This window comes from Aspergillus luchuensis, chromosome 1, assembly GCF_016861625.1.
Source record: "Aspergillus luchuensis IFO 4308 DNA, chromosome 1, nearly complete sequence".
NCBI lineage: Eukaryota > Fungi > Ascomycota > Eurotiomycetes > Eurotiales > Aspergillaceae > Aspergillus > Aspergillus luchuensis.
The window spans coordinates 4,932,660-4,955,586 of record NC_054849.1 but is presented as its reverse complement, the minus strand read 5'-3'; the positions used below and the strand labels follow the sequence as shown (position 1 = coordinate 4,955,586).

The following is a 22,927-nucleotide window of genomic DNA, read 5'->3' as shown; positions in this document are numbered from 1 at the left end:
TGTGGAATGCGGCTTACGTACGCTTCTGGAGAGAGGGGAAAAGTAGGGCTGCCTCGGAGTGGAATCGGCGGATGAATGGATGGGGGATAAGAGAATATGGAGAAAATGTACTATGTTGTGTGGATGGGTGTTAATGTGGAAGGTAACTGGATAGTAGTAGTCGTCGTAGTAGTAGTATTGAAGTCAACTAAAAATATTCTTGATTAGGTATCATTATCAATTACACTAATTACATCTTGTATAGTATATGGTACTAGTAAGTAGCCTCAACACCATCGCATCCAAATAAATGCAATGCAATGCAATTCCATCACCTGTTCATAGGACCAAGGAAAAATAGAAAAAGAAAGAATAGTCGAGACTTCTTACACGTTGTTACCCACTGCTCCAAGGACCTCACCCACTGCCTCACCAACCTTGGGGAGTCCCAAGTCCCCAACCAAGTTGGCAACATCGGGAGCCAACTGGATCACCAGCTTGCTGCCACCATCGCCAACCACAGTGAGCAACTTTTCGGTGGGCTGACCCAAATCCGAAACCAAGTCACCCGCATCTGTGCCGACCGTCTTAACGACCTTACCTACGCTGTCGCCAAGGCCAGTCAATCCCAGTGCCTTGAACACCTCGGCCACGGGCTTGCTGAGCTTGATGATAAGGTCCTTGGCGTCCTCGCCGGTAACCACCAAGATGCAGTCAATCACCGGTGCCAGCTTCTCAACGAGCCCGTTGGGGTTTTTGGCGTAAGGGTTGTAGTCCCAGTTCTGACGACGCTTCAGGCTGCTGCCAACGGCACCCAGCAGGTCACCAACGGGCTCGCCCAATGCGTTCAGGCCAATGCTGTCGAAGACGCCCTTTACGTCCTGGTCCAGTTGAATCAAGAGATAGCCAGTGTCCTTGCCGGTGACGACCAGAAGCTGCTCGACGGGGGCACCCAGATCCTTAACCAGCTCGCCAATGCTGCCGGCGTCCTTGATGATCTTGCCCACGGGCTTAGCAAGGCCGGTCAGGCCCAGGCTGGAAAGAAGGTCCGCAACGGGCTGGCTGAGCTGGACAAGCAGTTGTTCGGTGCCATCACCAACAACGGTGAGAAGGTGATCAGCCTGAACGCCCAGATCCTGGAGGAGGTGGCCGGTACCGTGGCAGTGGCCGTTTTCACAGCCGGGGGTCTGCGAGGGAGATCCAGCGGGGACCGAAGAGCTGGGAGTACCCCAAGGAGATGAGGGGCTAGGGCTGCCAGGGTAGCCAGAGTTGGCCGGTCCTGAGGGGCCAGAAGGACCAGCAGGGCCACTAGGGCCGGCGGGGCCAGAGGGTTGAGCAGCAGATGTAGAAGGTCCAGCAGGCTGTCCAGCAGGACCGGTAGGACCAGCGGGAGCGGCAGGGCTAGGGGATTGGCCGGCAGGGCCGGTAGGAGCACCGGGCCCAGCGGGTTGGCCAGTCGGCTGACCAGCGGGAGCAGCAGGAGCAGTTGTAGTGCACTCCGGAGAGCCGGGGGAGGCAGTGACGGGAACGGTCGTTGTCAATGTAATCGTAGGCTGGGGCTGGTAGCCAGGCAGCGTTGGAACTTGGGAGGCAGGGTAAGTCGACACCTCGGAGGGTTGAGATCCCGAGCCAGAGCCAGAGCCAGGGTAAGAGCCTGAGCCTGAACCGGGATAGGAGCCTGAACCGGTGCCGGGCGCAGAGCCGGAGCCAGTTCCAGGAGCAGGGCCAGCACCAGAGCTAGGAGCAGCGCCTGAGCCGGGGTAAGAACCAGAACCGGAGCCGGGGTAAGACCCAGATCCAGGAGCAGAGCCGGATCCCGAGCCAGGGTAGGAACCGGAGCCAGTGCTGGGAGCAGCTCCAGAGCCAGAGCCCGGGTAGGAGCCAGAGCCAGAGCCAGGAGCAGGACCTGAGCCAGATCCCGATCCCGAGCCAGGATAGGAGCCAGCACCGGGGGCAGAGCCGGAGCCAGAGCCGGGGTAAGAACCCGATCCTGGAGCAGAGCCGGAGGCGGAGCCGGGGTAAGGTCCAGAGCCAGAGCCAGAGCTCGAACCGCCATTAGGCTGGCAGGTACATTCGCCGTCGCGAGCATGAAGCTGGCCGACGGGGCTCGCGAAGGAGCAGGCGGCCAAAGTGAGGGCCGTTAGGATCGAAGCCTTCATATTGAAACACAAGCGAAGGAATGGAACTAAACGACAACAAAAGGAGCGGTGGTCGTGAAGCGAGGGAAGCAAAAAAGGAAAGAGTGAAGGGAGAAGGCGGAGGGATTAGGATTAAGATTAAAGAGAGACTTGCTTGACCTGCGAGAGAAGAGAGAGGGATGGAGAGAGCAGCAGTAGGGCATATTTATATGCGGATGAGCAGTATCTACACTCACGGCTCAACGTGAGGCGATTTCTCCTTTTCGCTCGCATTCCCCACGAACTGAGATTACAGATTACACCATTAAGCCCCCTCTCCACCCCCCGTGTTCCTTGTGCCAAGCTCGCATTATCCAAGATTATTGTCTTTGGTGGCTCACCGGCTGCAAGCTCAGTGGTACCTGACAGTGTATGATCCGGAGGATCGACAAGTGTGGACGGCACTTGTACGTGATCCGTGAATGTCAAGGAAGGGGGGATCCACTGGGCTGCCAGACCCATCGAGTTGATAGTGGGACCCTAATTTTTGGATCGTCCTGGCTAGATAGGCTAGACTCGAGTCGTGTCGTGCACGCAATGCAATCGGGCTGCATTCGTAAGTGCCGGTGGCAGGAGCACCGACAAGAAACTATGTTGTTTAGCATCGTTGTAGCAAACAAGTTTCAGGGGAGGGGGGAGGGAGGCATAAGGCAACTGTTACCAAAATGGGAGAAGGGGGGGCAAAAAGTGAAGCATTGTGCATTATTACCTCGGTTGATGGTGCTGATGTTGGGTTGATGCCTATCCTACACAACTAGTACTACTGCGAACATTCTACCCTAACCTGGCCGACAAGACATGGCTAACCCGGTCTTTTCGCCTTCAGCTAGCAAGACTACCTTCATTGTGGCTGTATAGTGGACGCCGCAGCTGAAACCCGACCATAGAGCAGTCGCCATACTCAGAGTACAAATTGTGATTAACTACCCAAAGTACTAAAAAATCAGGACGTGGCCAAGAGGGCGAGAGTGACAGGCACGAATGTTTGTGTCTGGACCGAAGGGATCGACAAGGCGCTTAATGCAAGCGTGCAGCAAACTATCGAAGTGGCGCCTCGAGCAGCTTCAACCGCGCACGAGCAACGAATTAACTTCCGTTCTACTGTTCTTCGGGCAGCTTAATTGTCAAATTCCGATCCTCCGAAAACCAGGTTCGGTAGGTCATCGTTGCTTTTTTTTGACCCTTTTTCTGTTCCGCTTCTTTTCCTTCTTACACGCAGTTTCTATTTGCTAAGGCAAATGTTGGTTTTGCAGGGCACCCCTGAGCGGAGTTTCCTCTGCCCGAATTTCAAGTTCATATGTAAGATGTCAAATCAAGTTCAAATTAGATGATGGTATGCGAAAATAAATTTAGAAAATTTGTGGAAAATCTTTATCCCTCTTTGTCCCACATTAGAAATGCAATCCCAGAGCGACTCCCAGGAATGACCGCAGGAACGAGACTAAGCTCGGAATCCATCCGGCCGACGACGAAGATTCAGAAGGCGGAGGATGATGACCTCCAGGGCCACCAGGCCGGCCACCCCAATAGTTCTGACCTTCGCTTTCGGGCTTCGCTGCATCGCGACACTGCGGATGATTGTAGTCTTCTACAGTTCCCATCGGCCAGATGGGCACCACGCAGATCTCGTGGTCGGCGCATCCGCTGCATTGCTTCCACGTCGTCCAGGCCAGGTACTCCATCAGATCCTGAAAAAGCCCAATCAGCGTGTTGTAGTCCGTCTCCTGCCAGCCCTGGACCATCGTCTCACATATCCTACGAGTGACTGCATGCACGGCCGTCGCCGCCACCCCAGCATCGCCATCACCACCGAACGCCCCGCCCGGAATGAACTGCATGGAGCAGCGCTCAGCCTCTTCTTCTCCATCGCGATCCCCGTAGTCAACAAACGGAGCCAGCACCTTCTCTATCTTCGCGTGGATATCCTCCACCGTCGACAGCTGGCCCGATGCAAAGTAGCGGATGTCATGCGCGTACCGCTCCACCACCATATCCGTGATAGTCTGCCAGTTGAAGGTAGCCTCCTTGGCCTCATGTTGCAGCACCAGCTCATTCAGCGCTTCCCTGATAGGTACCAGCTGCTGCGACGTAAACTGTGTCAACCGGGGCAGCGTGAAAGTCTCATTGACCGAATGGAACAGGTCCAGCCCATACGTATACGCCGACACGAAGTTGTCATAGTTCAGCGTCACCCGGTTACCCCCAATGCCATCATACCGCGCAGCAATCGCTTTGAACCACAATGCTCCATCTCCTTTGGTCACAGGACCCCCCTTCTTCTTCTTCTTGTCATCGTTTCCACCACCGCCGGGTCCCCTAAACGGGTAACTCGGCTTCGTCCGCGTCACCCTGACCTCCTTCAAATCCCTAGCAAAATCACACAGGATGATCTCAAACCCAGCCTCCATGCGCAACAAGCCATCCACCCGATCATCCCATTCCTCTTTCGCCATGCGACAGAACATGTTCGCCCGTTCGCGATCCCCCATCATCTCTTTTTCGCCTACTTCGTCCCGGAACAGGACCCGATCCTCGAAATCAAGCGTCCCGTTACGTGTCTTTCCAGCTGACATGCCATCGGCGTAGAGCAGTCGCAAATCCTTAGCAGCGACATAGGTATGTAACCAGCCAGAACTTTTCTCTTCTTCTGTTTCTTCATCGCGCTTCCTTAACTCCTTCTTCTTCTTATCATCGTCCTCTTCATCCGGCGGGGGTCCCATATGCGCCCTCGCGAACACCATCGCATGTTCCGGCTCGAAGGCAAGCCACTCCGTGCCGTTAATGGGGTCGGGGATCGAGGTACCGTGGTAGAATTGTGTGCCGGCGGGGACGCTGGCAAGGAATAATGACATGCCGTTGTGTTGGAGGGAGGAGCCCCATTGTCGCATGGAGGAGTGGATGGAGTTGAAGATGTGGTTGGCATTTTGCGTTGTTGATGGTGATGCTGCTGTGGCGGTAGTGGTGCTAGCGGCCCATAAAAGGGACGATAGCAGGAGGGGTTTAACACCCATGTTGTATACAGAGGTAGGTGTTTGGTGTTTGGTGCTGATGTAAAGCGGAACCGGAGCCAAGAAGCAGAAAAAAAAAACAACTTTTATCTTATCAGGGGGTGCGGGCAGATTTAATACTCATGGCTCCATCGCAAAGATAATATTAGGCACCGGTGATGGGGCTGAATCAGGATAAACTACGTAGATAGGTAGATAGCTAGGAGCGATAATATAGAGAGTCCCGCAGTAAGGGGCCGCGTCAGCCAACAGAGGCGGCGACTAGCGGTGGGTTTTTGGGTTAGTTAGTCCAGTGAGTTGAGTGGTAGGGTGGATGACGAGTCACACACACGGCGATTAGAAGTGCTGTTAAGGAATGCTGCTACTTGCTGCGAGGGGGGTGTGTGTGAGTGGGATGGGGAGCCAATGGAGATGAAGTATCTAGACAGATGGGAAAGAAAGCTCGGGGGTAAGACAGCAGCAGCGCATGTGAGAGGGAGTTTGTTATCGAGAAAGCATCTCCGATAGCAATTCCGACTGGCAGTGGCAGTGGCAACCGGGAAGTGAAAAAGGCTTGGTGTTCGGCAGAGTGTGGATCTGGTTTGCAAGTCAAATCAATCAAATCAGCCTTACCGAATGCGGTTGCCTAGAAGCGAGGAGTTACGTAGTACTAGACTCCCGTCTTGTCTGTTCTCTGGAAACTTGTAATAAGTTAAACCGTTTATAAGCACTAATATTATTTCTTCCGTATTTATTTCTACAGATATAAAGTGGTGAGTGAGACATGTAAGACCTTAAATCATCATATAATTGTATCTTAAAATAAATCTTATTCTGACATTTACCATTCCGTTCCTCGGAGTATCTGTCGGGTATCATTCTGCCGATCGGGTTTGTCGGACATATCCTCTGGAATAAGCAACCTACGCCGAGAGTTCTGAGGTGAGAGCCCTGCCTCGGATTACCGAACGGTGGACTATGGGAGCTTGGGTCGGGTAAGGGTTTAGAAGGTGGCTTGGGCTGTTTCACTTTTAAGGAACCATAGTTGAGTATCACTCGGACATAAATTATATCTATAACCCGAGGGCGTGTTTTTCGGCAAGGCAAGGTACATTTTCGATTGCGAGTCTTAACTCCGAGTCATTGTTCAACCTTGCTCGTATTATATATACAAGCCACCAGGACGGGCGAGAATGATGCGCTGATTCCACACAACATCATCATATCGACAACCAGTGAGCTTTCATGGTTTGAGGGAAATTACTATTTCAACTAGTTCTGGTACAAACAGAATCAAATTAGACATAGAGTATAGGTACTAATACTCCCCATTTCTTGAGTATGACAATATTCCATCCCGAAGCTATATCCCTCATGCTAAGCACTCCATACTTGAGCTCCAACATTAGGATCACGTATGCTTGTAGCAGCAGAACATAACAACAGGTGAAGATGACCGAATGCTATCATGTGCACCTTGGCTATGATGTGCTTGACGCTTGGACCCTGTCTTCCACCGGCGGGGCTTGTTATGGTCATCCTAGTGTGGGGAAGCAAGTAAGCAATGGTCCATTCTTAATTTTAATCCGTCCTGCTCAGAATTGCCTGCAGTTGCATATACAACAATGCTTCGGTCCAAATGTTACTCTCTCAAAGAAGGGCTCAACAATATCACTTTGCTCATACTACAGAGTAAGCTATATTAGACTATATGATTCTATCTCTATTCGGTTGTAGGTGTATTTAGTAATCTATCAGCACTTAGATCTTCTGGAATTTATTACCAGGCCATTGTCAAGAAGCGGGGCGCCTTTTTATCTAGTCGGTTACCTTGAAGATTGAGTGATTTATCGGTAATTGCAGCACTTCGATGAGTAGGATATACGTTGGATGGAGAAGCTGCCTCGGTGACGCCTGAGGCATAGAACCTCGTGCTGCCCGACCACGAAACGGACCAAAGTCCCCCTTACTTTGTCCACCTCGCGCCTCTCAATCGGCTTCCTCACCATACCCGTATCTCTCACTCTTCCATTGAAGCCCACACTCATGTAATGGACACGAACGCACTTGTCGACCTTGTCCATGAGGTGCAGGGACAGATTTGCGTCGATAAGGTGAACGAGACTCACAGGTTGGGCCGTCTCTGCCTGTGGGTATCTACATTCCATCCCGACAAACTTCCCTGTGAACTTGAGGGTTCATTCCACCATGGCGCATTCAATGCCGGGATGAAAATGGTCTTCAGTGACCGCACTGTCTGGATGGTACGTTTCCCTCGCGAGGGGGAAATATGCGATGGCTACACCGATGAGAAGGTGGCGATGGAGGTGACGGCCCTGCGCCTCATCCGCGAGAGGACTGCCATCCCCGTCCCAAGAGTACGGGTACCAAGAGTCCGCGCGTGGGGTCCCGCTGCCACCAACCCGCTTGGTCTCGGTCCGTTTATCATAATGGATTTTATTGACGGGGTGAGCCTTAGTGATCTTCTCCAAGATCATAGTGCCGAACGCCCCAGCCGACTTATGAGGGAGGACATCAGTGACCATGATGTCGAAATTATCTATAGACAGATGGCAGGATTCCTGCTTCAGCTATTCAGACTCGATTTTGAACAGATCGGCAGTCTGCCACCGCCACCACTGACTGAAGCTCATCGCTTTACTTCCCTGCCACGGCCGCTAACATTCAAGGCACACAGCATCCTACAGAATGGGGTAGTGAATACATTCGGTACATACACCTTGATCCATTTGAGGCCATGCTAAATTGATTAATCAGTGGTTCCCAGGTGACCGAACCAAGGGGTTTGCGACGACAACCGAATACTTCCAGTATGTTGTCGGTCAGGACTGGAAACAGCTTGTACACCAACCAAATTCAGTCTGCGGCGAATACGATGCTCAAAACAAGTATATGGCTTTTAAGGCACTAAGATCCTTCGTGCCAGACTTGATCCATCCGAAATATAACCATGGCAATTTCAAGTTGATTTGCGACGACCTCGGCCTTGCCAATCTGATCGTCCGCAGCAAGGATGATCTCACTGTCGTTGGAGTAGTAGACCTCGAGTGGTCCTATATAGGACCCGCGCAGCTGTTTGGCTCGGCACCCTGGTGGCTTCTTCAGGACAGACCTGTTAATAGCGCCTGGGACTATAATGGCGAAGAGCCACCCGAGATCGCTGCAAGGTACTTCAAGTATTTAGATCAGTTCACCCGGATTTTATAGGAGGAAGAGGCCAGGACTCCAGGCCACGAAGAGAAAGAGCTTTCTAGCCTCGTCAAGTGGTCGCAAGAATCGGGAGCCATGTGGCTCCACATACTCCTCTCATATGGCTTCAACGATCACCGAAGTTTTCCTTTTACGAAGCTTCGACAGCATTTTGGAGCCGATGGCTGGGCCAAGCGAGAGAAAGAATTTGACTGTGCAGAAGAACTGGAGGCATTCGCATTGCGAAAGGTGGGAGAGTTAGATAAGTATGATGAAGACCTGGAGCAGATCGAGGAAAACAAAGCTTTCATGGACAACGGGAGAATGACCAAGGAAGAATTCATTCTCGCTGCAGCGGCAATTATAGAACCTCGCAGCTCCTCATCGTCTGTGGTGAACAATGAAGCATCGAGTGACAAGGTACTATACAACATGCCGTATTTAGTTAGCTCGGCCTGCAGGTTACGAAATTGAAGATGGTCATAGGGATAAGATGAAAAGATCATCAGTGGCTTCGTCAATGTCTTCAGCGGCAAACAGTATCCTAGAAAGACATGCCCTGTTTCGACCGTAACACCGGCGCTTTAATGGAAATGCAGGAAATTATACTCTGAACAAGCACTATGCAGGTCCGGAAAGCCAAACCCATTAGTTGAGTACCTCAGTTACAGAGCACAGAGACATCCCTTTGCTACCCTACCAGCAGAAGAAAAGAATGAATAGCGTATGCAGACGTGGTTCCATGAGATATCTTCATCGTGGCTAGGGATGACAGAGAGTATCTGTAAATGATATGATACAGAATTCACGATTCAGGATAATGCTTCTGAAGGGACACCAAACCGCACTATATTGCGCGATTTTTTCTTATATCAAGGATTTCGGATTGCACCGGCGAATCAACAGTCCAATGAACGAAGGTATGGAGGTCTGACATGTGGAGATGGTGCTGATATTAGCGTCGCCCTAGAATGCAGATCAATCCAAATGTAACATCGGGGCCAGACATCCGAGACATCACGTTGGGTCAGCCCAATCTGACCAGCTCCTCCAATCCAATGTTGGACGTCTGGGGTAAACAAGAATTATGACTCCGAAAGCCCCTCATCGGAAGGCCTGGACACATGAGCACAACTCCATTGCTCATGCGTTATGCGTAGGCAATTGTCTGTGTATTTAATGAGTACTGGAGATACTCTGACATTTCATATATATACATCTAGACAGGCCTAAGCCTCTCATACAGAAAATTGGAAATCGTGTAACAAGAGATATATAATATCAAATGAAGCCATGAGCGAGAATCCACCGGCGCAAGAAAGACGTCTTCTAAAGTACCGACGATTATGGAGGTCACTGATGTAATGGCCATTGTCTCGAAAAACCGTCTCGTTCTGCTGACCGGTCGCGAATGAGGTCTGGAATTGTCTTGCTTTTCTAGCGTCATGTTGTCATCTATAAACAATCCCGCGTCAGTGATGTGTGCTGTCTGTCCTGCCGTGGGATGTTATTAAGTAGGATTTGTTCCGAGTTAACCTGCTGCTCGGGGGATGTTATTGATCTCGATGACTATACCCAACTTACTGGTAGACACTAGAGGTGGTTGAGAGCTTGAATACGATAATTAATTGTTTCGGGAAGAGGAGGATGAAGTTGTGTAGGAGGAGTAAAAAGACTCTCCGGTACAGAGACTCCTATATATGGGGATCTGACGGTGGAGGCCTCTCCACCTTCCTTCGATCCAGGCCGGGCGCTAATTTCTCACCAGACCCGCCCTAGCCACTTCACCAATACAAAGCTCACCTGATCAAGTCAGCTCAGGTCTTTGGAGATCCTGATACTAGATCTAGTCCATACGAAGTACAATTACGGCGGGGAAATCAAGGCGAATCAAGGGCTAAATTAAAATTTGGGGAGATGCCACTTGAAAAATTCATTGCTGCTACCAGGGAGATACTAGACATACGGAAGTTCCTATGTTAAGATTGAGGACTAAGGATGTCAGGAGGCATGCTGTTTGGTTGATACAACTGCACAGTTCTCAGTCCCATACCATGATTCTAGTTGGCTATCTGGCTACAAAATTTTGAAAACATGAGCACAGGGACATTTGTCATAATGGTGAAACGGACACCGCATCGACCTCGTCTGGTCATACTTATTAGAGTTCGTCGCGAAGTCCACTCAGTCATCAGCTAAGCATAACAGAAGTATAATCGTAGATATCAGCTAGCTCAGCCTCTCAACCAAGGATCCTGTAAAAGCTCCTTTGCTGTTGCTCTTTTCTCGGGCAACCAAGTAAGAGTCTTTCGCATGAACCGTAGGAAGCCAGACTTATCACTGAGTCGAGATTCTAATCGTTCCATTGTCCGGTCATGCGGTATAGGCGCAAGGCCCAGCCACTTTCCTATATAGTAGGCATCAGCAGGGAGAAAAAGGGACAAGAACAACCGGTTAATTGCACTGTCAGCTGGTAGATACTGCTTACCATCAGAGTCCCAAAAGTCGCTTCTCCTTTTCTGGTTCCTTCTTAGAAATTCGGGGGGAGGCGGTCCTAGTGCAGCGATAATTTGTGCTAGATGTGCAGCATCATATAAATCACCATCTTCATCTCGTGCTGTGAAAAGAATTCTCGGCTCGAGAAGATCCCAGGCCTGCAGTCCATTTCAGTTATCACAAAAAGCTGTCACAAAACGCCATGCTGTCTGGGAGGAACCGTGACATACCGTAAGACCTACACTCCAGATATCGACAGGGTAACTCCAACCTATATAGAGCAATGTCTCGGGTGCCCGATACTCTAGGGGCATAATATCACCGCCGTGGGGCCCTGGGCCGATACGTGTCTCGCCAAAGTCAGACAACAACATTGGACCTACTTGAGAACGCATCAGGCGTGATAGATAGATAGTCCGAGTGGGAGAGACCGGCTTGCGAGGTACTGGTGACACAAGTTCTTCGTGTTCCAGTGCACTGAGCGACTGGTTGTCATAGGCTCCGAGGAGAAGATTTCCAGGATGTATATCTATCATGGGGATGATTAGTTCACTCTTCTAGAAGCTTGCTTGCTCGAAGGAAAGAAGACTATACCAGTGTGAACAACCTGTTCTTGCGTATGGAGAAAGTCCACCGCCTGTAAAAGCTCGGTAATGGCACCTTTCACCAGATTCTCATCGAATCCTTCCTGTTGGAACACGACCTCCATGTCACGCAGACTCATCTGTGCGGCCTCAAAGACAAGGACTATATGTGTCCCATCTTGACTGGAAACGGTGAAGGAATCCAATAACTTGCGAATGTTGTATCGTCCCTGGTGTGAGCTTGTTTGTAGCTGTTTCTTCACATGATCATAGAACGGGAGTTCGCGATGAACCGAAGAAGTATACACATAGACTTTCAATGCAACATATTGGCCGTTTCTCTGCAAGTTAGTCTAATTGTAAAACAATCTGAGAGTCTCTCGAACATACATCAAATCGTGGGACAACCATATAGTTGATGAGGAGCCAAAGCCCAGTTTTGCCACTGTTTGATAGCGGTTCTGGAATATTTCACCCAGTCGAACGGGATAGAATCGGTGTGCTTTGTAGTCAGGTAACTCTTCCTCTTCCACCTTTTGATCAGACTGGATAATGTCGAAGCCACTAGTCGGGAACTTCTGTGCATTCTGAGATATTTTCGGTGCAATAATGGAACTCACCGTGGAGGACTTCATTGACGATGGTGATGATGATATCGCTCTCCAAAGAGAAATTCTTGATCCAGAGGCAGATACAAACAGTGATGGGGATTGTGTGCGGTATACGATCTTGTTAGAAAGAAAGTGAGCTGCAGGATTTCTCCTAACAGCTGACATCGACGGAATCATGGCTACTTAGCAGAAGGATTCTATTTCTGTAGATGAGCAAGTGAATGCTGGTGAGTTGACGCGGCAGTTCCGGACCATTGGTCACTGCCTACATCATGCCAAGGCCTCTGTGCCCCAAACCACACCCCCTTTGCAATCCGACGCAGTTTTTCTGGCTCACGCCAGGTTTGATTTTTCCTATACTATCTGATAGTGATTTATTGTTCACTCTTGTCCCCGGGCAATCGGAAAGCGCCTCTATACAACTAGGAGACGGACCAAGCTAATACCCCTGCTCTGAGAGAAATTTACCAACAACTAAAGCCCGGGTAAGTATGTCAGTTCTACCCAACACTATACAAAGTGAAGGCTATGCGACTCACTTTTACGAAACTCCTCGGGCCTCTCCTGAACGATCCAATGGCCGCAGTCGATATCCACGATCTCAGAAGACGGAAAGAAGGAATTGATCAGCGGCAGTGCTGATTCAGGGATAAAGTTGCTCTGAAGAGCTCTCAAAAAGAGCACACGACCATTGAATTGCCTAATGGCTTCGCTCCCCTCATTTACACGATAAGGAAATTCGCCAAGAGGTCTTATGGCTGTGCTCAAGGTTTCGACAGGCACACGTAGTTGGAGGAAAGGTGTATCTGGCTTCTTGTGAAGATTGCTAATGAGCCAAGCCCGTATGGCGGGAGACTATATATTCCTCTTTTAGCCTTATCGTTGAAAGCTACAGAACCGATACCGTCAAAAAGCACGGCATCTTACCTTTTCATATTGAGTCAAGATCCTATCAGCTTGCGAATAGTCCGTGATCCGTTCGTCTCCCAATCTCGCCAATCCTTCCAGATACCGAGCAAAGTCTGACTCCAGTGGCAAGCGGATTGGGCAATTGTCGATGGCCACTACGTCCTTAACTAGGGTCGGAGACTCTAAGGATAGAGTTAATGCTGTTTTAGCTCCCCTGAGGATCCATGTGTCAGCCATAATAATATCTTGTACGAAAGAGTGAGCGCTGAGTGAGTACAGTCGATGCATACATGGAGTGGCCAATAACAGTCGGCGATCGAAGCTGGTGTCTTTCAATGAAGTATTTTACATCCAGTGCCATCTCCATATAGTCGTGTTTTGGATGATGACCGGATTCGCCGTGGTTCCGCATATCCTGGCTAGATGTTCGGATTACTCCTCCAAGTACGTCGCTATTCGGGTCACCCAGAGAAGGAAGGTACATACCAGAGCATACACAGGCCGGGAGAGATCTTTAGCGAGTAGTCTGTTGAGATTGTTAGGGCGCACCTAGACAGAGCAAAGGCGGAAATACTTCCCTGCTAACATGTCTGTTTTCACGCTTTGAGCCTAAAAATCCATGCAGGAAGAGAATTGGCCTGGTTGGAGTAGCATTATGGCTTGTCGAAGCGTTGCTGGTAGGTGGTCGATGGAGTTCATAAGCTAATGGGATCCGTCGTGCCGCGGTATGTAAATGCCGGCAGAGATGTCTTGAGTGCAACATTGAGGGCAATATGGTCTTGACTGGTTAACATAAACAGTAAGGAATGTCGCTTGCTTTAATTACAGAATGTAGTTAACGACTCTATCGCTAGGAATAGTTAGTCAAGGAGTCCGTTACTGTCTCGTTATTCCGGGAGAGATTTGCCAGAATGTTCAGGGAAATTGACGCGCCGATCCCTTATACATATATGTAATATTACGTTGCTTCTGGTAACACTATTGTTTCGGCAGCAGAATCCGAAGATCTCGGGCCCTTCGTCTCGTTACTGTTTGTAATCAGGACAAGCAAGTTGTATATTATTGCTGTGCTACATAGTATCACCCTTGTTCTTCTGGTTTTCATAAGCAGGACAAGACCTGATTATGTCGGTACTGGTGTGGGCTTTTGATAGTCTGGGTCACTTCATTATCGGAACCGAGTTATGTACTTCACGCCCTTTCGGTGACGACCCCCTTCGTTTTGAGACCCACACGCAAGCAACCCTTATAATGAAGGGCTCATGACTGAACGCCCTCCAACTTTACGGGAATGCAGCATTTACATCGTTTCAACATCACTTTTATAATTTATATGCAAAATGCGTCGGTCGGCCCGGCAGGACTCTTCCGTGCTTCCCGAAGAGCTTGAACTAAGATCTCATACTGGCATCTATGACACCGAGCAACCGGCAGATGGGCCCGGAGTCAGCCAGGCCTTCCCCGAAGGTGGTCGAGAGGCATGGATGTGCCTCTTGGGATCCTTTTTGCTGATGTTTCCGTCATTTGGATTTGAAGCAGCAGGTACGTCAACTATGTCATGACCTCATTTGCATGGGGACCCAAGTTACTACGAACAGCTGACTTGAATACCTAGTTGGCACTGTCCAGGACTACATTAGTGAGCACCAGCTTGCCGAATACAGCATCCGCGATGTTGGCTGGATCACCGCAATTTTCGTGTTTCTGACTCTATTTCTTGGGGTCCAGGTCGGACCACTGTTCGATCGATACGGCCCTCGAGTATTATTAACATGCGGATCCGCAGCCAGCTTCACCTCCTATATGCTACTAGCTGAGTGTACAAAATACTGGCACTTCATTCTGTGCCTTTCCATTCTCGGAGGGATCGCTTCAGCCATTGTCTCAACAGTCTCAATTTCAGTCCTGAGCCACTGGTTCCACCGTCGACGCGCCCTAGCATCAGGCATTTGCATGGGTGGGTCATCGGCTGGAGGTGCTACCATCCCAGTAATTCTACGGACCCTGTTCTCAAAATACGGTTGGACGTGGTCTATCCGCGTTATCGCCTTCATAGCCCTGGGATGCTACGCAGCAGCAATAATCCTAGTCAAAGGCCGCCTGCCAGCTGGCAGCAACAGCAAAGCGACAATTGACTTCCGGGCCTTTCGATCCCCTCGACTTTGTTTTCTGACTGTGGCAGTCTTCTCCTTCGAGTTCATCATCTTCGGCTGCGCGGCACTATTACCAACATACGTCCGCTTTGCTGGTTTCCCAACGGATGTGCAGTTCTACTCGCTCACAGTCCTGAACTGCTTTGGCTTAGTAGGAAGAGTCCTTCCCGGATTTGCGGCCGACAAGATCGGCCGTTTCAACATCCTGCTCTGTCTAGTGCTGCTCACGTTTATCATAATGGCAACGGTCTGGCTGCCTGTTGGCTCTCACGATGTGAAGACCCTATACACCGTGGTGGCTATTTTTGGCTTTGGCTCTGGGGGTTGGATCTCCCTTGCTCCTGTATGTGCTGGCCAGCTCTGCAGAACTGAAGAGTATGGTCGGTTTTACGGTACCCTGTACTCTGTGGCTTCGTTCGGGGTTTTATTGACTGTTCCCGTCGGAGGTGACTTGCTTCAATCGACCACACCCCAGATTCTTATCGGGTTTTACTCGGCCGTGCTCTTGGTCGGGCTTGTTGGTCTGATATTATCTCGATGGGCTCTGCTGGACTGGAAGTGGAGATGGAAGGTTAAAGTATAATTCCTCCAAGAAGGAGTAGTTTCATGATCTTGTCTGCCAAACTGCTTAGTTCGTGGAAGAGCCATAGTCTAAGTACTTCAAGAGTTATGGTAGTAAACATAGATGAATTATCCTTTTTCCTGCTCTTTCAGCCCTCTGATGAAGAACATCCCTACTCTTATAGTTGGAAGTCACATGACCGACTCGATAACAGGATGTTATCAAATACCTGCTCAGGCCGATCATCTCCAATTCAACATTCTCTTTCATCTTTGTTCTTCCAAATTGAATTAACGAACAAATAATCGATATAAATCATATACACATTATATCCCCGCATCCTGCATAGCTCACAGTCAAATAAAACAAAAAACATCACAGACGTCACAACGCAAACCAAACCTCCGACTTATCCAGGAACCAACTACTATGCGCCCCCGCACCCTCCTCCTAACCATAGACGCATTCAACACAATCTTTCATCCGCGCCACCCCATTCCCGAACAATACATTTCCGCCTTTAACTCCTTCAAAGTTCAACAATCTCCTGAGCTCACGCCATCCATCCTTCAACCAGCCTTCAAATCCGCTTACAAAGCGCAATCCCGCCGCCGGCCCAACTATGGCCGCGCGGATGCCATCCGCGGCCAATACGGCGGACCAAGGCAGTGGTGGGAGGAGCTTATACGCACGACGTTCCGACAGGTCTTGGCAAATAAATCTACCAAATTACCAGATGAGCTAATCCAGGGCTTACTGGATCGCTTCGCGAGTTCCCAAGGCTACGCGCTCTACAACGACGCGGGCGAGTTATTTCAACGCCTCAGGCAAATCAAAACCACCGGTCAGAAACTGGGCGTTTTTGAGAGGATAGTTGTGGGAGTCCTCTCCAACTCAGATGACAGGGTGCCTGCTGTGCTCCAGTCATTGGGGCTGAGTGTAGGGAAGGGAAGAGCGGATCAGGAAATCGAGAGTTTGAAATTACCGGGATTCGAGGATCCTTCGAGTATTTCCACTGAAGAGTATGGAGAAAGGGTTGATGATATTGATCTCGTGATCACGAGTTATCAGGCTGGAGAGGAGAAGCCTAGTCCGGTGATCTTTGACGTGGCTGAGCGGCAGGCGAAGAGGCTGGTAGGGGCTGGTGAGGAAGATGGTGATTGGGTGCGTGTTCATGTGGGCGATGACTATGACAAGGATTATCGTGCTGCTGTTGATGCGGGGTGGAAGGGAGTTTATGTTCCCCGAGATGAAGGTGGGGGGAAGGAGGGGGTGGTGATTCGGTCGTTGGTGGATTTGATTCCGATCTTGGAGGGGATGAAATAGATTGTGGCTGTTCAGATGTACAGTAAGATGGCTTGATTGGTGTATATATCACTTGGAGAGAGTGTGACTTGAGACATAGTTGTGTGATGCACTACTATACGAGTGACCCGGCGAAGTATGCCCACCCGGATACAAACGGCTGCTTAATACTATCACAATACTACTAACAGAAGACACCTCCCCTGCCAAGTACTTTTGACCATAGTACTCCGAGTGATCGCCAGCTTGTCACAAAAAGCATTGACCTCAAACCAGACCTGCAGGTGGCCATCCGTGCAGCGTCGGCAATCGCACTGACCAGTTGCCAGTTAGTTGCCTGGTACAGCCGGTGACGCCAAGCAATGCGCAGATCCCAGCATAGGGACTATTATAGGTCGATGCCTGGATGGCAACACAATTAACTATGACGCATCCCTTGGCGATCTGCTGGTCTATCTTACAAATCTATAGGTCCCTGTTAGTGCCTCTCTCGAGGTAGAGCACATTATTTGTGCAATCATATGATGGTGCAAGGGGAACCCATGATGTAATGACGTCGAAAGGGAGGGAATCAACTACACTTATAAACCCCGATATTATCCACCAAATTGCTGCAGAATCTAGCTTCTTTCCTCACCTAACCTTTACTAGAGAATTACTACAAAACTATATCATTATGGATCTCGTTCAGAAGTACGGCCACCTCAAGCACGATCGACGCCGGAGCTCCCTGCAGCAGCAACTCGCGGAAGAGGAACGCCACCGGAATCAAATGGGTGAGTTGATGCTACCCTTGTCAACTATTCAATGAAATACATGCTGATGAGGAGCTAGCAATCAACTCACTGTTAGGGAGCTTTGGGGGTTCGGCAAACGATCATCCAGACCGACGATCCAGTGGTGCGGGGAATATGGCGAGCATGATCGAGGAGTTCAATAAGTCAGTGTCCCTCTACACACACACATGCAACTATGAAGTGACGCTTACGGAATACTGCAGACGGAAATCAGTGTCCCCGGATACCAATGTCGAGCAAAAAGAGTGATGCATTTATCTATACTGTTGGGTGGTGGAGCAGGGCGGCTACTGTGGTTAATGGAGTAATGAGGCTTATGACTGTCATTTGTTGAAAATCACACACACACACAAAGTTATGACTATTATTACTATAACATACTTTGTTCCTGCTCAAGTTGTAGCCCACCATAGTCACTATCTGGATAAAGCGCAATGCTTGGTCATGCTGGGATGCTCGATGCTCACAGCGAGGGATATGGAACAGCCAATCAGACAAAGCAGATCATATCGCAGATCAACACCATATTGGGGCTAGGCGATACTAGCTACACAAGTGACCGCTTTCCCAAAGAGGAATGATAATGACCAGTCAAATGATATCACGGTGGATGCATCAACTTATCTACTCACGCGTCACGATATGTTGTCGCACAATTGCTCCTCCCCGCTAGCTTATTCTAAATGCCCCCAGTAGCTGTACGCGCATCCCCTGTCAATATCCATATAGCCCTAGCTAAGTCCGTCTAGACGCCCTTTCGTGCCTCCTCCCGTCGCAGCGCAGGCCCGCAATTCGCGTCAACTCCGCGGTTCTTCCTCTCACAAACACCTGCTTCATCGAGGCCATCTCAAGAGATCGACTCCATTGACCGGGATGACTTTGCATATGCCACACCTGCTCCGTCTGCACGTAATATAAAACGGGAGAGAGAGCAGGTACCCACTCCTCGCCCGAAAGAGTTCATTGAAGACTCGGACCAGCCAGACGATGACGCTGCACCTAACGAAGGCGAGCTTCAGAGCAGCTCTCCACCAGAGCCAGGGGAGCTCGACGCCGCCTTCGATGAAGTATTCGGATCTATAAGAGACCGTCAGAAGAGGCGTCGAGTCTCTGGGCATAATGACGCTGATAACACTCCCTCCGTTCAACGACGGAGACACGCCGACAGGATCCTGTCATCCTCCCCGGACCCTCCAGCAGCAGCAGCAGTTGACGAGACAACTCTATCGGTACAATTCCAAACACCAAAGCAAATACGTCCAGATCCGGGGTTCCGGAAACCAGAGCGGCCTGCGGAAACACCACATCCTGTAACACCAGCAAGCATCAACCCCTCCTCTCTTCAACCCCGTCGTTTCGTGCTATCCGCGTCGCAACTACCCCCAAGTAGCCAGACTCAAGTCAACACTGCAATACCACCCTCGACCGCAACTCCAGTCCCGAGCTCACAGCGGCGAACACCAGCATTCGTCCTGCCTCGCTCTCTCTCCCCTCAGGAGGACGACGATCCCACCGGCATCCCCACGCCGTTCTCGCCTTCCTCTCGTGCACTCCGACGGCGCGGCCGTCATCGTTCTGCAGCGCACAACTATGTTCCTGGTGGCATGGCGGCGGAAGTGCGCAGCTGGATTTTGGAAATGGGCGCAAAAAGGGAACAGCAACAAACGAGTCCGAGCCATTACCGCAGAACGGATCCACCTTCACTGGACACATACGCGATAGCCATCCGGATAACCTGTGCTCGTCAATCGGCCCTGCCGAGTTGCGGCGCTTTGGCATTCGCACAGGGCCATACCGTGGATCCTTCCGAGACTAACGCGACAGATACTCGATTCCAAACTCAGACCAAGAACGTGCTCCTTCTCGGACCACCCCGACAACAGAAGTCCCGGCATTCAGCGACTCACATTCCCGACCTTGAACCGGGGGATGTGGTCGGAGTCTTTCGGGGACTAGCTTGGGAGGTAGATCTAGGAGAGCCTGCTCCTGCTTTAGAAGTAGGCCTTGACCTCGACGGTCTCTCCCAATCGGACCGTTCATACATGCAAAGTGCAGGTAAATGGCACGTGGGAATGGAATGGGAACTAATCTTATAGTACTATTCATACAGTCAACCATGTACATTATTTGATACCCAAACACGCAACAATGCGATATTTCAACATCATGCTGAACATTCAATCCTCGAATGAAATGCAAAAGAAATGAATCTATATATGCAAGCTTTTACCCCCTCAAACACCATGACCAAAACGCCATACCCACACTGCACACAAAACACATATGTACATCATCACTCCGCATCCCCATCCTTAACCACAACCTTCAAAGCATCCACCGCAACCTTACATCCCCATTTAACAACCTTCAACTCCTTCCCGGACGGCACAATATCCGTCTTCGCAACCACCTTCCTCAAGAAGAAAATCAACCCCTTCACAATCTGCGGCGTTTCTCTCGCGCGCAAGAAAATCTCCAGAAGCGCCTTCTCATCCTGCTCATCCTCATCCTTCGACTTCGACTTCGACTTCTTTTTCTTCTGCTTCTGCGACTGCTGAATCACACTAATCAAAAGCAATTCCACAAAGGCCTTGCTCTTCGGCTGCAGGTACGCGAAGTTGAGAATCTTGAGCACACCCAGATTCAAAGTCCCGTCTGCGATAAGCGATCCGTACATCTTCGCCAGGTTGACGATGGATTTCATCTCGAGTTTGTTCTGGTCGTCTTCGTCGTCGAAGGCGTCGTCGTCATCGCTATCGTCCATGTCGCCGGACTCGCCCATGCGTTTGAAGATGTTCCATAGCGTGTACATGAAGGATACTTTGATGCGACGGCCCATTTCGCCACAGAGCCGCTTCGCGATGAGCGTGTAGTAGGGGTTGTGGGCTTCTTCTTCCATGGCGCAGTGGGTCAGGACGCGGGGGATTTCGAATTCCTGGGCGCGTTTGAGACGGAGTTTGAGCAAGCGGACGTGTGCGTCTTGGTAGTCGGTTGCGGACATGATGGCGACAAAGATGGAGCGGCGGACGTCGGTGTTCATGCGGTGCGCTTTGGCGATGTTGACGAGGTCGGGCTCGGAGTCGCTGTCTGAGACGTCGGCGTGGGTGTTGTTAGTAGGGAGGCCGTTGAGTTCCTTCCGGGCGGATACGAGGGGATCTTCGCGCCAGCTGGCGCCGACGAGCCACCATTTGCCCTTCTTCTCGGAGTTGTGGATATCAGCGCGGGAGATGCTGATAGGTTCGGAGGCTCGGATGACTCGTGTGTTGTTGAGAGAACCGAGAATCTTGCGCATCTTGGTGATGTGTTCGGTGCTGATGCTGGCGTTTACATTGGACTTCAGCTTGTTGTTTTTAAGGTCGGTGATGGTGTCGATCATGAACTTCGTACGGACGGAGAGGGCGGCTTCGCCGGCTTTGGCGACGGCGGGCTGGATGAGAAGGACGATGTCTTTGAGGGAGGAGGGGTCATCTTGTCGGAGTTGGGGTCCGGAGTCTGATGTGGTTAGTATGGAGTTGAGAAGGGAGGGGTGGGCATAATGTACTTCGGATAATCTTGAGGAGCAGTTCGGTGTTCTCCTCGTTGATTTCTTCCAGGAAGAGCCGGATGTAGTCGAAGACAAGGGGACTTCCGATGACATGGAAGTTGTATAGTTGCGACAGGAGAGAGATCAGGTTGATGGTCTCCTTTCCTTCGAACTTGCCCCGTTCATCGCCGCGGGCATCGAAGGTCTCGACAATCTTCTGCACGATTTCTGCGCCAAAGTCCGTACCCACAATCTTATACACTGCAGCAATGAAACCCGCATGTAGAATGATGAAAGTATCCGACAGGGCAGATCTTTCGCAGATCAACCCGAAGAGCAGAGAGATCAAGGTCGAAGTGACGTTCTGGCGAGGATGATCCCGGTAGAGCTTCTCGAACTCCGCGAGGATAGAGACCATATTGGCTTCAGACAGCTTGTTCAGGTGACCTTGAGCCTGTCTCCTCAAGCGAACGAGAGACTCATCCTCCGAGTTGGAGGCCGCGCGAAGCGAAGGAGGAATGTACTTCTGGGGACGGCTTTCGGCTTCTTTGACTGGGGCGACGTAGGGATTTTCCTTCTTCTTAGGAGCCGGCTCCTCTTCTTCTCCTTCTTCCTCATCTTCATCGAAATCACCCATAGACTCATCGTCGTCAAAGCCCTCAAGCCCATCTCCCAAATCGCTATCATCTTCCTCCTCAGAATCCTCCTCCTCAGGCTCCTCCAAGCCCTGCGCCTTTCTCCGCTTACTCCGTAGCCACTCATCAGCTTCCCTCTTGCGCTTCCGGCCCTCATCCGCCGAGTCCTCATCCAAATCGCCCAGCAGATCACCCAGCCCATCCTCTTCGAAGGATTTAGGGAGCTTCTTGCCCTTCTTCAAACCAAGCTTTTTCTCCAGCGCAGCAATTTCCGCGTCGTCCTCCTCGAGCTTCGACAGAACCGTCTTGGATACCGGGCGTCGCATTGTCACCTCATCCTCATCCTCATCCTCATCAAGATCAATATCATCCTCCTCCTCGGAGCTCTCCTCAACCTTCGCCTTCTTCAAAATAGACTTCGGCTTCTTCTCCTCCTTAGCAGGAGCAGGAGCAGTAGCCTTCCCCTTCGCCGCTTTCGCCTTAGCAAGTTTCGCCATAACATCACCGGCATCCTCATCATCATCCCCCTCATCTAAATCAAACTCATCAAAATCCCCCATATCCTCATCCCCATCCTCGTCATCGTCATACCGGCCCCTCTTCTTCGGAGGCGGTCCCCGCTGATGCTGTCGCTGCTGCTGAGGCTGCTTCTTCCCGGAGCGTTCTTCTCGACGGCGCTCTTTCCGCAATGCCGGACCGTTGCGCTTATTCTTCTTCTCGCCGTAGGTATCTCTGATTCCGAGCTCTGCGCGCAGGTCCCTCGGTAAGGAGGTCGTATTATGTCTAGGACGTCGCATGGTGTGAAACCTATTTTTCTCCAGATTAATATAAGTGTTGATGCTGATTGAGGGTTGGATCTGAACTTTTTTTAATGCCGATTCAAAATTGGTCCCGCGGAGGCGGAGGACGAAGGCGGTGAGAGCCAACCTAAACTGACTTTGGGGGGTGGATGCGTTTATCTCCGCTGGCTGGTCTTTAGCTGTTACTATCGCTGAGAAG

The 22,927-nt window shown here is 50.6% G+C and overlaps 11 protein-coding genes across 11 annotated transcripts; 6 read left to right on the top strand and 5 right to left on the bottom strand.

Annotated features, from left to right (window-relative positions):
- Positions 1-365: 365 nt before the first annotated feature.
- Positions 366-2,138, bottom strand: AKAW2_11668S (uncharacterized protein; the record flags this gene model as incomplete). The annotated part of the gene is made up of 1 exon (XM_041684177.1): positions 366-2,138. The coding sequence occupies one exon, from the start codon at positions 2,136-2,138 to the stop codon at positions 366-368; it is 1,773 nt and encodes a 590-aa protein (XP_041538388.1).
- Positions 2,139-3,547: 1,409 nt separating this feature from the next.
- On the bottom strand, positions 3,548-5,167 carry AKAW2_11667S (uncharacterized protein; the record flags this gene model as incomplete). Its single annotated transcript, XM_041684176.1, has 1 exon — positions 3,548-5,167. One exon carries the CDS (start codon positions 5,165-5,167, stop codon positions 3,548-3,550), a length of 1,620 nt encoding a protein of 539 aa, XP_041538387.1.
- A 2,027-nt stretch (positions 5,168-7,194) lies between these two features.
- On the top strand, positions 7,195-8,371 carry AKAW2_11666A (uncharacterized protein; the record flags this gene model as incomplete). The annotated part of the gene is made up of 2 exons (XM_041684175.1): positions 7,195-7,857; positions 7,922-8,371. 2 exons carry the CDS (start codon positions 7,195-7,197, stop codon positions 8,369-8,371), a joined length of 1,113 nt encoding a protein of 370 aa, XP_041538386.1.
- A 78-nt stretch (positions 8,372-8,449) lies between these two features.
- On the top strand, positions 8,450-8,827 carry AKAW2_11665A (uncharacterized protein; the record flags this gene model as incomplete). The annotated part of the gene is made up of 1 exon (XM_041684174.1): positions 8,450-8,827. One exon carries the CDS (start codon positions 8,450-8,452, stop codon positions 8,825-8,827), a length of 378 nt encoding a protein of 125 aa, XP_041538385.1.
- Positions 8,828-10,587: 1,760 nt separating this feature from the next.
- On the bottom strand, positions 10,588-12,068 carry AKAW2_11664S (uncharacterized protein; the record flags this gene model as incomplete). The annotated part of the gene is made up of 5 exons (XM_041684173.1): positions 10,588-10,760; positions 10,842-11,007; positions 11,080-11,378; positions 11,444-11,772; positions 11,824-12,068. The coding sequence occupies 5 exons, from the start codon at positions 12,066-12,068 to the stop codon at positions 10,588-10,590; spliced, it is 1,212 nt and encodes a 403-aa protein (XP_041538384.1).
- A 415-nt stretch (positions 12,069-12,483) lies between these two features.
- On the bottom strand, positions 12,484-13,447 carry AKAW2_11663S (putative alpha/beta hydrolase; the record flags this gene model as incomplete). Its single annotated transcript, XM_041684172.1, has 5 exons — positions 12,484-12,518; positions 12,584-12,899; positions 12,972-13,167; positions 13,244-13,372; positions 13,440-13,447. The coding sequence occupies 5 exons, from the start codon at positions 13,445-13,447 to the stop codon at positions 12,484-12,486; spliced, it is 684 nt and encodes a 227-aa protein (XP_041538383.1).
- Positions 13,448-14,293: 846 nt separating this feature from the next.
- Positions 14,294-15,689, top strand: AKAW2_11662A (putative MFS monocarboxylate transporter; the record flags this gene model as incomplete). The annotated part of the gene is made up of 2 exons (XM_041684171.1): positions 14,294-14,495; positions 14,569-15,689. The coding sequence occupies 2 exons, from the start codon at positions 14,294-14,296 to the stop codon at positions 15,687-15,689; spliced, it is 1,323 nt and encodes a 440-aa protein (XP_041538382.1).
- Positions 15,690-16,097: 408 nt separating this feature from the next.
- Positions 16,098-16,994, top strand: AKAW2_11661A (uncharacterized protein; the record flags this gene model as incomplete). The annotated part of the gene is made up of 1 exon (XM_041684170.1): positions 16,098-16,994. One exon carries the CDS (start codon positions 16,098-16,100, stop codon positions 16,992-16,994), a length of 897 nt encoding a protein of 298 aa, XP_041538381.1.
- A 529-nt stretch (positions 16,995-17,523) lies between these two features.
- AKAW2_11660A (uncharacterized protein) lies at positions 17,524-18,019 on the top strand (the record flags this gene model as incomplete). Its single annotated transcript, XM_041684169.1, has 2 exons — positions 17,524-17,749; positions 17,808-18,019. 2 exons carry the CDS (start codon positions 17,524-17,526, stop codon positions 18,017-18,019), a joined length of 438 nt encoding a protein of 145 aa, XP_041538380.1.
- Positions 18,020-18,453: 434 nt separating this feature from the next.
- Positions 18,454-19,866, top strand: AKAW2_11659A (uncharacterized protein; the record flags this gene model as incomplete). Its single annotated transcript, XM_041684167.1, has 2 exons — positions 18,454-18,468; positions 18,520-19,866. The coding sequence occupies 2 exons, from the start codon at positions 18,454-18,456 to the stop codon at positions 19,864-19,866; spliced, it is 1,362 nt and encodes a 453-aa protein (XP_041538379.1).
- Positions 19,867-20,063: 197 nt separating this feature from the next.
- On the bottom strand, positions 20,064-22,725 carry SGD1 (MIF4G domain-containing protein; the record flags this gene model as incomplete). The annotated part of the gene is made up of 2 exons (XM_041684166.1): positions 20,064-21,262; positions 21,312-22,725. 2 exons carry the CDS (start codon positions 22,723-22,725, stop codon positions 20,064-20,066), a joined length of 2,613 nt encoding a protein of 870 aa, XP_041538378.1.
- Positions 22,726-22,927: the final 202 nt, after the last annotated feature.